Genomic DNA, 15,479 nt, shown 5'->3' with positions numbered 1-15,479 from the left:
TGGACGACATACTAAACTGACGTTTTTGTCGACATTTTGGACGACATACTAAACAATGACGTTTTTGTCCACATTTTGGACGACATACTAAACTATGACGTTTTTGTCGACTTTTTGGATGACATACTAAACTATGATGTTTTTGTCACCTTTTGGATGACATCCTAAACTATGACCTGTTTGTCGACTTCTTGGACGACATACTAAACTATGATGTTTTTTTTCCATATTTTGGACGACATACTAAACTATGACGTTTTTGTCCACATTTTGGACGACATACTAAACTATGACGTTTTTGTCGACATTTTGGACGACATACTAAACTATGACGGTTTTGTCACATTTTGGACGACATACTGAACTTTGAAATTTTTATCACATTTTGGACGACATACTAAACTATGAGGTTTTTGTCGATTTTTTGGACGACATACTAAACTATGACGTTTTTATCACATTTTGGACGACATACTAAACTATGACGTTTTTGTCGACATTTTGGACGACATACTAAACTATGACGTTTTTGTCGACATTTTGGACGACATACTAAACTATGACGGTTTTGTCACATTTTGGACGACATACTGAACTTTGAAATTTTTATCACATTTTGGACGACATACTAAACTATGAGGTTTTTGTCGATTTTTTGGACGACATACTAAACTATGACGTTTTTATCACATTTTGGACGACATACTAAACAATGACGTTTTTGTCCACATTTTGGACGACATACTAAACTATGACGTTTTTGTCGACTTTTTGGATGACATACTAAACTGTGACGTTTTTGTCACCTTTTGGATGACATCCTAAACTATGACCTGTTTGTCGACTTCTTGGACGACATACTAAACTATGATGTTTTTTTCCATATTTTGGACGACATACTAAACTATGACGTTTTTGTCCACATTTTGGACGACATACTAAACTATGACGTTTTTATCACATTTTGGACGACATACTAAACTATGACGTTTTTGTCGACATTTTGGACGACATACTAAACTATGACGTTTTTGTCGTCATTTTGGACGACATACTAAACTGACGTTTTTGTCGACATTTTGGACGACATACTAAACTATGACGTTTTTGTCCACATTTTGGACGACATACTAAACTATGACGTTTTTGTCGTCATTTTGGACGACATACTAAACTATGACGTTTTTGTCACATTTTGGACGACATACTGAACTTTGAAATTTTTATCACATTTTGGACGACATACTAAACAATGACGTTTTTATCACATTTTGGACGACATACTAAACTATGACGTTTTTGTCCACATTTTGGACGACATACTAAACTATGATGTTTTTATCACATTTTGGACGACATACTAAACTATGACGTTTTTGTGATATTTTGAACAACATATACTAAACTATGATGTTTTTACCACACTTTGGATGACACACTAAAGGATGACATTTCTGTCATATTTCGGACAAAATACTAAAGTATGACGATTTTCATGTATATACTATGACGTTTGTCCAAAATGACACTTAAAGATGCAAAAATGCCATTAAATGACCAAATAACCAAAACCAGGATATTTTTCCAACAAAATCCTAACCCACTGAAGTCACATTTCTGTCCCAACATGACTGATAAAGAAGCTTAGTTAAACACAAATTTTTGACTCGCATACATGTCCAGATGTTAGAATATTCCAGAGTTACCTGCAGCCACGAAGAGGATTCCTGCCCCCAGGATGATGTTCCTTTTGCTTTTGTAGAAACGACTAGCAGCGATGCAAATGCCTCCCATCAGCAGCAGGATGGCACTGAGGATTGGGAAGATGTTGGAAGCTCTGACTACCCCTAAACACAGCAGAGGACAAGAACAAAGTGTTAGAGGAAGCATGACCAGAATAACAGCATAATCTGAATCAAAAGTGATGCAAAAGTTTCAGTTACTACGAATATTATTTCTGGTATTGCAATATGTGCAATATTATTTCTTCTTTCATTTAGCATCAGTTAACAATAAAAAATTGAAAGAGCAAAATCAACCAATGAAAATGACTCCATTCTTCAACTAGATCTCCTCAGAATCAACTGATAACTTTATTTAATGATCAAAGTTTTACCTTCATATTGTGCGTATGTCAGAGTTCCAGGCAAATATATCACTTTTTAATGGACTTTTCCCATCCTTTCTGAGCCCGAGAACTTCATCAGTCCAGCAGATACACACAATATTTAAGAGGAAAAACACTGAGTTCTGATAAAAACATCAACTAAAATAACTAAAAAAGTTGGAAAATTACCACAAAAAGAGACAAAATAACCACAAAATGTACCACAAAAGGCTCCACATTTCAATTGAAAGCTGTAAAATAACCACAAAAAAGTCAAAACTACCACAAAAGACACAAAAACACCACAAAATTAGGTGCATATATCACAGAAAGACACAAAATCTCAATGCAAAGAAGTAAAAGTACCACAAAGAACCATCTTGTTCTTCATTTCCAGTAACTTTATTCATGATCAGAGTTCTACCTTCATACTGGGAATATTTCCAGTTCCAGGTCCTTGAAGTCCAGAGAGGTGGGTCCAGATTTATTGCTTTTTAACTGACTTTTTCCATCCATTCTGAGTTTCAGAACTTTATCAGTCCAGCAGATAGAACCATGACTTTTAGGAGGAGAAACATGTCTGAGTTCGAGTGAAAACTGCAACTAAAATAACTAAAAAAGCTGGAAAATTACCCCAAAAATACACAAAATCATTACAAAAGGATCAAAATTTCCACAAAGAGACACAAAATCACCAGAAAAATACCCAAATTCACCACAAAAAGAGGTAAATATACCACAAAAAGACACAAAATTAGAATAAAAGGTGCAAAATCAGCACAAAGGGTCCAAAATTGCCACTGAAGCAAAATCACCACAAAAGGTCAAAAACTACCACAAAGAGTTGCAAAATCAATACAAAAAGGCTCAAAAATAGATGACTATACCACAAAAAGAAACAAAATCTCCACTGAAAGATGCAAAAAAATGGAGTGGAGTCTTTGTGGTAATCTGGAGCCTCCTCTATGGACTTCAAGGACCTGGAACTCTGGAAATATTCACAGTTTGAAGGTAGAACTCTGGATGGTTTCACTAAAGTATTGTACATTAAAAAAAACTGCTGATTTTGAGGAGATCAGGTGGGAACTATTCTACAGACCTGGTTGACTTTAGAAGGAATGATCCAGGAGGAAAATGTCGCCAATCTGGTGCACAACAAACACACGTTTCTGAACTTACTGCAGGTTTAAAAGATGTAAAAGAAAAGAATAAAGTCGTCACAGACAGAAAAAAAGAACGGTTCCATGAATAAACATCGGATATCAGCTGGGGAAATTAATTACTCAGTTCTGTGCAAACAAACGAATCAAACCTTCCCATGTGGCCTTCACCGCTTTAAGGACGTCTGCCTAACGTGCACACACACGTGCACATGCGCACACACACATTAACACCGGTCCCTCAAGAAAACACAAGACAAGACATAAAACAACAAAAACGAGACACAAAATGACAAAACTAGACACAAAACAAAAGAGACTAGACATAAAATGATCGAAACAAGACACAAAATGACAACAACTGGACATAAAACAAAAAAACAAGAAATAAAACAACAAAAATCCAACATAAAGCGACAAAAACAAGACACAAAATGACAAAAACAAGTCAAAGTGATAAAAAGAAGACACAAAATGACAAAAACGAGACAGAATGACAAAAAAGACAGAAAACACGAAGTGCCAAAAACGAGACACGAAACGACAAAAACAAGACAAAAGACAAAAACTAGACAGAAAACAACAAAAAGGAGAAAATGACAAAAACGAGACACAAAATGACAAAACTAGACACAAAACAAAAGAGACTAGACAAAATGATCGAAACAAGACACAAAATGACAACAACTGGACATAAAACAAAAACAAGAAATAAAACAACAAAAATCCAACACAAAGCGACAAAAACAAGACACAAAATGACAAAAATGAGACAAAATAAAAAACAAGACATAAAACGACAAAAACAAGTCAAAGTGATAAAAAGAAGACACAAAATGACAAAACGAAACAAGACGACAAAGAAGACAAAGTGACTAAAGCAAGACACAAAATGACAAACGAGCCGTAAAATGATAAAAACGAGACACAAAGTGACAAAAAAGACAAAATGATCGAAACAAGACAGTAAGTGACAAAACGAGACAAAACAACAAAGACAAGACAAAGTTACAAAAGCAAGACACAAAACGACACAAAACGACAAAAAACAACACGAAACAACAAAAATGAGGCGCAAAAGGTCGAAAACAAGACAAAACGAAAAAATAAAATGTAAAACGACAAAAACGAGACACATAACAGAAATAACTAGTGGGTAAATTAATTACTCAGTTCTCAGCACACAATCGAATCAAACCTTCCCATGTGGCCTTCAGTGCTTTCAGGATGTCTGCCAAACGTGCACACGCGCACGTGCACGCACACACACATTAACGCTGGTCCCTCATCTAGGACAACGAGGCCATGGGAGAGGAAATGCCACCTAAATGCCAACAAACAGCCTCTGCAGCGTGGTAAACAGAGCCGTTGTTCATGTGTGCACGGACACACATGTAGTATGACGGAGCGCCGCGGGGCACGGACCAACTAGGCCACGACTGCCTGCACGCCGTCACGTGTTTGTTTCCTCATGAGATTATCTTCCGAGGAGCGAGCTCCTTCCATTCCCCCTCCTCGTCCGGCGGTGCAGATGTGGACTTACGTAGGACGTACTCGGCCCCGTCGTGGTCAAAGTCTGCGTCCTCCGGGAAGTGGTTGATCTGAGAACACACTCCTCGCTTCACTCCTGAGAGAGAAGAAGAGAAAGAAAAGGTGAGCGAAGCCAGCAGGAAGATCAGGAGCTCACGTCTGCAGGATAAACAGAAGCTGCTCTCCGGAGGAATGAATCGGATCTGAGCACGAGAGCTGAATGATGAATGAAATGCATTGATATGGAACATTTAAAACAGCAGAAAAACTTTAAAATCAGTCTGGAAAACATACACTCAACAAAAATATAAATGCAACACTTTTGTTTTTGCTCCCATTTTTTATGAGATGAACTCAAAGATCTAAAACTTTTTCCACATACACAATATCACCATTTCTCTCAAATATTGTTCACAAATCTGTCTAAATCTGTGATAGTGAGCACTTCTCCTTTGCTGAGATAATCCATCCCACCTCACAGGTGTTCCATATCAACATGCTGATTAGACACCATGATTAGTGCACAGGTGTGCCTTAGACTGCCCACAATAAAAGGACACTCTGAAAGGTGCAGTTTTATCACAGCACAATGCCACAGATGTGGCAAGATTTGAGGGAGCGTGCAATGGAATGCTGACAGCAGGAATGTTAACCAGAGCTGTTGCTGGTGTACTGAATGTTCATTTCTCTACCATAAGTCGTCTCCAAAGACGTTTCAGAGAATTTGGCAGTACATCCAACCAGCCTCACAACCACAGACCACGTGTAACCACAGCAGCCCAGGACCTCCACATCCAGCATGTTCACCTCAAAGACGGTCTAAGACCAGCCACTGGGACAGCTGCTGAAACAATCGGTTTGCAGAACCAAAGAATTTCTGCACAAACTGTCAGAAACCGTCTCAGGGAAGCTCATCTGCTGCTCGTCGTCCTCATCGGGGTCTCCACCTGACTCCAGTTCATCATTGTAATCGACTTGAGTGGGCAAATGCTCACATTGAATGGTGTCTGGCATGTTGGAGAGCTGTTCTCTTCATGGATGAATCCCGGTTTACACTGTTTAGGGCAGATGGCAGACAGCGTGTGTGACGTCATGTGGGTGAGCGGTTTTCTGATGTCACTGTTGTGGATGGAGTGGTCCATGGTGGTGGTGGGGTTATGGTATGGGCAGGCGTCTGTTATGGACCAAGAACACAGGTGCATTTTATTGATGGCATTTTGAATGCACAGAGATACCGTGACCAGATCCTGAGGCCCGTTGTTGTGCCATACATCCAAGAACATCACCTCATGTTGCAGCAGGATAATGCACGGCCCCATGCTACAAGGATCTGTACACAATTGTTGGAAGCTGAAAACGTCCCAGTTCTTGCATGGCCAGCAGACTCACCGAACATGTCACCCATTGAGCATGTTTGGGATGCTCTGGATCGGCGTATACGGCAGTGTGTACCAGTTCCCGCCAATATCCAGCAACTTTGCACAGCCATTTAAGAAGAGTGGACCCCCCACAATAAAAGAAACTGCACCTTTCAGAGTGTCCTTTTATTGTGGGCAGTCTAAGGCACACCTGTGGGGCGGCATGGCTCAGTGGGTAGAGTGGCCGTCTTGCAACCGGAGGGTTTCTGGTTCGATCCTCGCCCCGTTGTGCTCATGTCAAGGTGTCTCTGAGCAAGACACCGAACCCCTAATTGCTCCTGGTGGGTCGTGGTTAGCACCTTGCATGGCAGCTTCCCCCATCAGTGTGTGAATTGGTGAATGTGACGTATCATGTAAAGTGCTTTGGGTACCTTGCAGGTATAGTAAAGCACTATATAAATACAGACCATTTAATCATGGTGTCTAATCAGCATCTTGATATGGCACACCTGTGAGGTGGGATGGATTATCTCAGCAAAGGAGAAGTGCTCACTATCACACATTTAGACAGATTTGTGATCAATATTTGAGAGAAATGCTGATATTGTGTATGTGGAAAAAGTTTTAGATCTTTGAGTTCATCTCATAAAAAATGGGAGCAAAAACAAAAGTGTTGCGTTTATATTTTTGAGTATAATAAATGTATAATACGGAGATATTCAGATAATTAGGAGAAACCAATGCAAACATGCATTATGAGACACAAAACGACAAAAACAAGACACAAAATGAAAAACTAGACAGAAAATAACATAAAATGTGTCACCCAAAAGCCACAGTAGCAGATTGGTTGATGATGTAAAAGACAAAATGACAAAAACGAGACACTGACAAAAATGAGACAAAAAATGACAAAAACGAGAAACCGACAAAAGCAAGACGCACAACAACAAATGAGACACAAATCGACAAAAACAAGACGTGAAAAAAACAAAAACGAGACAAAACGACAAACAGACAAATCAACAAAAACAAGAGAGAAAATGACAAAAACAAGAGACAAAACAACAAAAATGAGATGTTGTTCTGCAGTTAACATCTTCTCTGTAATTTTTACACTTTGAGGGCCAGATTGGACCCTCTGGAGGACCACTTTTGGCCAGCAGGCCACATGTTTAACACCCCTGTACTAGACAGTAGACATCGGTAGCATCCCTCATCCTGCCTGCTTTCAGCTCTGCAGTATTTCCTGACTTGGTCCTTCCTTCTCTTTTTAAATCCTGGTCACATCCTCAGTGATCACTGCAGTGACTCCAGTAAACTCCTGCAGTCATTCAGAGCTGCTGAGATCATCACTGTTCTACAGACACCAGGTCCTGCTGCTCACCTGAACACACCTCCATCACCTGCATCCTTCAGACCTTCACACTTTTCCTACCTCCTTCTGCTCCACCATCAGTCCCAACTTTAACACTCACTTATAAACTGCCAAAATTTCTGACACATTTTCTCATCATTTGAATGAGATCCTGACGAAGAATGATAAAAGTGAGATATAAAATGATAAAAACGAGAAAAAATGATAAAAATGAGACTGAATGATAAAAGTGAGACATGAAATGATCAAATGAGACAAAATGATAAAAATGAGACAGAATGATAAAAACAAGATATAAAATAAAAATGAGACATAGAATGATACAAATGAGACACAAATGATAAAACAACATGACAGAATGATAAAGATGAGACAAAATGATAAAAATGAGATGCAAAATGACAAAAAATGAGACAGAATGAAAAAAATGAAACATAAAATGATAAAAAGGTGACATAGAATGATAAAAAGAGACAAAATAACAAAAATGAGACATAGAATGATAAAAATAAGACAAAATGATGAAAATGACAAAATGATAAAAATGAGATACAAAATGATAAAAATGTGACAGAATGATAAAAATGAGATACAAAATGATAAAAATGTGACCGAATGATAAAAATTAGACAAAATGCTAAAAGTGAGATGTAAAATGATCCAAAAAACAAGACATAGAATGATAATAATGAGACATAAAACAACAAAAATGAGACAGAATGATAAAATGAGACATAAAATGATAAAAATGAGGCATAATGATAAAAATGAGACAGAATGATAAAACCATGACAAAATGATAAAAATGAGACATAAAATGATAAAAAAACATGACAGAATGATAAAAATGAGACATAAAATGATAAAAACATGACATAAAATGAGAAAAATGAGACTGAATGATAAAAATGAGACAAAATAATAACGTGTACTATATGTTTCATAAGATAAGTTATGTTAAGTTACATTAAGTTGTGCTACGTGACACGATGTTATACTACATTAAACTACATAAGTTAAGTTAACTTATGTTATGGATTAACATGCGGGTATATTAGTGTGTCGTCAGCATAATGAGACATTATGAAGATGAAACCTGAAGGGGTTAACACACAGAAAATAAACTTGAACACACAGATGATGTTAGTAATACACACAGAGATACATACAGGCGTTCAGACACGCTGGCGGACAGAAAAGTAGCCGCCGGCGTCCTGCAGGAGAACAGACAGATGGATGGACGGACACCACTGTTGCTGACGGATGGATTGTGAGAGAGATGGAGTGATGGGATGAAGAGACAGACGCAGGGACAGACGGACAGATGTGGGGTCACAGCTGGAATATTTCCACTGGATGTTCTGCAAAGAAACAGATGGAGGTACAAAAGGGCGACACGGATCAGCTGCAGAAATCTTAAGAACATAAGATTTTTTTTGCAAGGTTTTAAAATTAAAAATGAGCCACAGTGAGTTAAAACCAGACAGGAGATAAATAAAAGCGCCTCTAGAGCTGCAGTCCAGAGGGTTTAGTGGATCCAGACGAGCACTAAGTGACCTGTTCTCCTGTTCTCTGTGTTTGTGTTCGGGCTCATCGGTTCGTCTGATAAACGAGCAGAGATCCTCCTCGTTGGGCTGCAGTAAACCTGCAGCAGGACAGGAGGTGGGACTCGTCTCCATCCGCCCACCGCCTGCATTAATCTTTCACAGCTCGCATGTCCTGTATCGCCGCTCGGCTGCACTTCGCCGCATCGCTGCATTGCTGCACGACTATTGAGGCTGGAGGAGGCTACATGGAGGTCAGCCGTCCTCCATCTGACCACAGAAAAACAAAAAAATGAGACAGAAAGTAACCACGGACGCAACATAATAAAAAAACAAGACATAAAATGGAAATGACGAGACAGAAAATGATAAAAATGACACAAAACAACAAAAACAAGACACAAAATGACAAAAACGAGACACAAATGACAAAGAGAAGACACAAAACGAGGAAAACGACAGAAAAATTACAAAAACGAGACACAAAACAACAAAAACGACACAAAAGGATAAAAATGAGATGCAAAATGACAAGACACAAAACAACAGAAACGACAGAAAACGACATAAACAAGACATAAAATGACAAAAACATACACAAAACAACAAAAACCAGACACAAAAATACAAAAATGTGATACAAATAACAAAAACGAGAAACAAAATGACAAAAACGAGACACAAAACAACATAAACGAGACAAAATGACAAAAACAATAGACACAAAACAACAGAAAATACAGAAAACGACAAAGGAGACACTAAATGACAATAACATACACAAAACAAGAAAAAATAGATGCAAAAAGACAAAAATGTGACACAAATAACAAAAACGAGACACAAAATGACAAAAACGAGATGCAAAACGACATAAACGAGACACAAAATGACAAATGCTGCAGAGGCTCCAGCTTGTCTCTGATTGGCCGCTGCTATCAGGAAGCTGAGAGATGAGGACACATTTGCAGAAAGAGTGAAGCCTGGATGCTGCAGGAGCCTCCAGCTTTTTCCTTCCACCTCCGACTGAATGCGGCTCAGATTGTGACTCTGCTCCGTTAACTCCTCCAGCCTCAGCGCCGTCTAGCACTTCCTGTCTAGTTTTTGTCGTTTTCGTGTCTTGTTTTTGTCGTTTTGAGTCTCATTTTTTTATGTTGTGTTGCGTTTTTGTCAATTTTATGTTTTGTTTTGTCATTTCATGTCTCATTTTTGCCGTTTTCTGTCTAGTTTTTTTTTCGTGTATCGTTTGTCATTTTCATGCCGTTTTCGTCATTTTCTGTCGTTTTTGTCATTTCGTATCTCGTTTTTGTCGTTATCGTGTCTCGTTTTTGTCGTTTTCGTGTCTCGATTTTGTCATGTGTTGTGTTTTTGTCAATTTTATATTTTTTTTGTCATTTCATGTCTCATTTATCATTTTCTGACTCGTTTTTGTTATTTCGTGTATCGTTTTAGTCATTTTCATGTCGTTTTCGCGTCTTGTTTTTATCATTTTCTGTCTTGTTTTGGCATTTTGTGTCACATTTTGTCGTTTTCATGTATTTTTTGTCTCATTTTGTCGTTTTCGTGTCTTTTGTCTTTTTCGTGTCTTGTTTTCGTCTTTTTTTGTGTCTCGTTTTTTGTTGTTTCCGTGTCGTTTTCTTGTTATTCTCATTTTGTGTCTCGTTTTTGTCATTTTGTGTCGCATTTATGTCATTTCAGTCTTGTTTTTGTCGTTTTCTGTCTCGTTTTTGTCGTTTTCGTGTCTCGTTTTTGTTGTTTTCTGTCTCATTTTCTCATTTTCATTCCACCTCCGACTGAATGCGGCTCAGATTGTGACTCTCACTTTGCCGTTGGCTGCTTCTCCGTTAACTCCTCCAGCCTCGGCGCCGCCTGGCAGCCCGTTGCTGTGATGTATAATGAATTAGCAGCTTGTGTTGCAGTGACAAGCTGAAGATTGAGAGACGCTCGCTGCCAGTTTGTGCATCTCCGGCGGCGGCTGAGCTTTTTGTTTCTGCAGCCCAGATCCAAGACAATGATTAATGGATTATTTTGAGCGAGGGTTACGCTTCACTATCATGTAATTATATTGCAATTATGCAAAACTGTTTTCTTGCCACTACGGCACGGTCTGACAAACACCAGTGAAATGTGTGTGTGTTGATGCTAATAAAGATGACTGGTTGTGCAGCGATATCCTAGGCAAACTTTGAAGTCTCGTGAAGTTGCTACACACTGATGCTGCTGCACAAACAAAATATTACATGCAAAGTTAAATTAACACAGAATGACTGATGGGAAATGTGGTTTTCTGAAAGATGCAGCAACAGCAGCCTGAGTCAGGTCAAATACTCGACAGAAAAACTAAAGTCTGCAGAGTTCTGTGATGAAAAGCTCTCATGGGTCCATCATGAGCCCAGAAAGTGAAGAAAAATTAACCATGGTGTGTAGAAATGAACCAACAATGGGTAAAAATGAACCAGCAGGGGGTAAAAATTAACCAACAGTGGGTAAAAATGAACATTGCAGCAGTTGACTGGTTGCCGTGGTCACTCTACATCCCATAATAAACAGCTAGTTTCTGCTGCTGGGGGTCTGTAGGGTTAGAACCTAAACATCTGAAGGCGGCTGCAGAGGTTTCGTCCTACATCTGCCTCCAGAACCCAAAATATCCTCTGGCTCACCTTCCAGGCAGCAGATCCTCCACAGCCCTGAGTGGGTGAGGGCCCCGGGGTCCTTCTTGTCCTTGTTGTGGGGGTCGTCCTGGGTGACGTTGGCCGTGCTGTTGCAGATGAGGGCGCGGGAGTACAGCCAGTAGTCCGTCCCTATGGCCACCGTCATCAGGCCGAAGGCGGCGAACGCCCCCACGGTGGTGAGGAGGATCTGGATCCCCTTCTCACACACCATGCCTGCAGGAAACAGGAAGGACAGCCTTTTATTTTGGAGAGACCTGACAACTGAGCACACATATTTTATAATGTTTACACAGATTTCATTTTTTTAAGACGGATTTTATTGTGTTAACATTGTCTTAGGATATATTTTGTAGTATTAAATATATTTTATAGCTTTAATTTTATAATATTAAGACGTACTTTATAATATTAGGACATATTTTCTACAGAATATGGTGAGGACAATCTGGATCCCCTTCTCACACACCATGCCTGCAGCAGACAGGAAGGACGGGCTTTTATTTTGGAGAAAATAAAAGCATGGATTGAATATGGAGGAGGATGGGGAGGATGGAAGATGGGGGAGGATGGGAGATGGAGGAAGATGATGGAGGACGGGGGAGGAAGGTCTGTTGTGTCCTTGAGAAGACTGCTGACTCGACTTAATGAGAATCGATGCAGCAGATCTGTGCTCCATATTCATGAACCTGATCAGGAAGAAACCTGATTTATTCTGGAGACACCTTTAACTCCTGCATCCATCTGACATCCAACAGCATCCAACAGCATCCATCCATCCAATATCCAACAGCATACATCCATCATTCAACATCATCCAACAGCATTCATCCATCATCCAACGCCATCCATCGAACATCCATCCATCTACCATCCAACAGCATCATCTAACTTCCAACAGCATCTTCCAACAGCATCTATCCAACATCCAACAGCATCCATCCAACATCCAAAAGCATCCATCCAGCAGCTTCCATCTAACATCCAACACCATCCATCCAATATCCAACAGCAACCATCATCCAACAGCATCATCTAACATCCGACAGCATCCATCCAACATCCAACAGCATCCATCTGCCACCCAACAGCATCCATCCAACAGCAGCAGTGATTATTACTTGCAAGGTGTCTTTTTAAATTATTTTTTAGAGTTAACATATAAACTGTTTTTTCTCATCCAAAGTCGTTTAAATGAATCCACTGGACTTTAAGAAAGTTCCTTGAAGACACTTCACCTCTCATCCAAGAGGTTTCTTCAGTTCTGGTGGTGGTTGGTGTTGCCTCAGCTTTTAACCTCTGTGAGGTGTAGTAAGTGCTAGTCATATTCCAACGACCATTGCCAAGACCCGTCTGGCTCCTCAACGATGGTCGTTGGGTGTATCGATGGGGGTCGTTGAAATGCGAATTTCACAGATGTCACTAAGCCCTCGTTTTATTTCTTGGATTTCAGTACAGCTCAGAATGAACTCAGATGTTTTCTCTTCCATCTAAAGTTTCTCTTTAGAACTGCAGAAGGTCAGTGTGTCAGACTGAGACTCACCTGACGGCGAGTTTCTGTCCTTCGACTCAATTTTGAAATCTTTCTTTTCCTCGTCAGTGAAGAACTTGCTGCCCCCTCGATCCGGACAGCATCCATCGACTGAGTTCACCCGCCGCCTCCGTCTGCTCACTGCTTCCTCTCTGCTGGTTCTGGTTCTGGGTCTCTGCAGGTCCGGTTCTGGTTGAGGAAGGTGGATTCTGGTCCTGCTTATCCGTCCGCCGTTAGCAGGAAACTTGCAGCAGGAAACCCATCGTCACTGCTCTGCTGCTGCACAAACAAGGAGAAAGATGGCATTTGACTGGGAGTGTTGCAGCAGCACCACATGCATGTTCTGTGCTTTTATTCTGAAGGGCTCAAATAAAGCAGGTTAATCAAGAATGAAAATAATCATTAGTTGCAGCTCTAATGTTGAGTGGACTAAAACATGTGACGTAAGTTTGAGAAATTTGGGTTTTGTCTGAGGTAAAAGTTCAAATTGAAGCAGCCTGTGTTTAAAAAAAAAGCAAATTATAAAGATCATAGATAAACAAATACTCAGTGAATACAGATTTTCACAGACCTGTGAATTATTCGGTCATATTTTTCCATCATGCACTCTTAGAGGTATAAACATTCCATTCTGTCCAGTAAAAAAAACACCCCAAAGATGTTCAGTTTACTGACAGATTAGAGCAGCAAAGTCTAATATATAAGAACCTACAACTGTGATATTTATTTTTTAGCCTCTTCAGATTGAAATATCTCATGAGCTGCTAAACAGACTTGCCACAGGTTAATCCCACAGGGTTATGGCTTAAATCCCAAGAAATAATGGCAAAAGAAATGGCAAGAAATAGACAGAAAATGACCTCAAAGTGGCACAATATCCACAAACGGGCGCAAAACAACCAAAAACAGACACAAACAACCACAAAGAGATGCAAAATGTCCACAAACAGATACAAAACACCCCCAAATAGATGTAAAACAACCACAAGGAGATGAAAAACGACAACAAAGACACAACATAACTGAAAAGAAACTCTTTTTTTAGTCTGCATTTATTCTCACTGTTTAACTCCACAGACAGGGTGTCAACATTTTATGAGATTAATGCATATTTTAGCCTTGCAGCCAAATCTTTTAATATTTAGAGCATGTGTGTGACCATCACCAGCCCTCCCTGAAAGCTAAGCTGATGTTCTTTATTAGAATTCCTTATTATGAGCCAGAGAGGGCAGTGCTACACCTCAGTGATGTGCAGGGGGAACAAAGGCAGGACAGGATGAACCAGGACGGACAGGGATAGCTGCAAATATACAAAATATTTCAAGTACAGGAAGTAGAACGCTTAAAAAAAAACAGGTTTGAGGACATCACTATGAATTAGCTTCAACTATTCTTTTACATTAGTTGAAAATTCCTGCATTTATTCAATACATAGCACTATATTTTTCCTTCAATATTATTCAGAACTAGCGCAACAAAGACGAGCATGCTAACACGCTACACTGACATTTTACCTGCTTAAAATCAGCCCATTAGCATTGTGAGAGTGCTAGCATGTAGCTCAAAGCTGTACAGGGCTGCTAGCAGGCCGCAGGTCAGTAACGTTGTGGAATAAATCACTGGACTGGTTATTAAAAGATGTATTTAATGTAAACAGACATTTTTCCTGAAGGCTCTGTGGTGTCTTTGATGATTTGGCGTCTCTTTGTGGTCATTTTGTGTCTTTTGTGGCAGTTTGGTGTGCTTTTCTGGGCAGTTTTGTGTCTATTTGTGGTTGTTTTTTGCCTCTTTGTGGTTGTTTTGGATGTTTAATAAAACCGGTTCTCTGTCTGCAACACGAGGAAACACAATTAACTTCAAATATATTTTTATATTTGCTGAAAATTCCTGTATTTATTCAGTATATTGTCACCTGTATCGTCCACAACTAGCACAACAAATATTAGCATGCTAACATGCTAGACTGGTATTTTTCCTGTTTAAAATCAGCCCATTAGCATTGTGAGACTGCTAGCATGTAACTCAAAGCTCCGTGTTCCATTTTCTCTCACGTTGTACAGATTAAAGTCTCATATTTAAGAAGCTGAAGCTGTGATCTTTATTTATTTATGAGCCTCTTCAGACTGAAATATCTCATCAGCTGTTAAACAGACTCACCACAGGTTAATCCCACTGGGTTATTTCTTATTTTACATCCCACAC

The 15,479-nt window shown here is 39.5% G+C and overlaps 1 protein-coding gene across 1 annotated transcript; it reads right to left on the bottom strand.

Annotated features, from left to right (window-relative positions):
- Positions 1–1,671: 1,671 nt before the first annotated feature.
- LOC110954953 (voltage-dependent calcium channel gamma-8 subunit-like) lies at positions 1,672–13,556 on the bottom strand. Its single transcript, XM_022199731.2, has 4 exons — positions 13,290–13,556; positions 11,738–11,962; positions 4,811–4,894; positions 1,672–1,847 (listed from the first exon to the last, which is right to left on the bottom strand). The coding sequence occupies exons 2-4, from the start codon at positions 11,958–11,960 to the stop codon at positions 1,687–1,689; spliced, it is 468 nt and encodes a 155-aa protein (XP_022055423.1). The 5' UTR covers positions 11,961–11,962; positions 13,290–13,556; the 3' UTR covers positions 1,672–1,686.
- Positions 13,557–15,479: the final 1,923 nt, after the last annotated feature.

The sequence above is a fragment of the Acanthochromis polyacanthus genome, chromosome 12 (genome assembly GCF_021347895.1).
Source record: "Acanthochromis polyacanthus isolate Apoly-LR-REF ecotype Palm Island chromosome 12, KAUST_Apoly_ChrSc, whole genome shotgun sequence".
Lineage (NCBI taxonomy): Eukaryota > Metazoa > Chordata > Actinopteri > Pomacentridae > Acanthochromis > Acanthochromis polyacanthus.
Note: the sequence above shows the minus strand (reverse complement) of the source record. Positions and strands in the feature narration are given on the sequence as shown.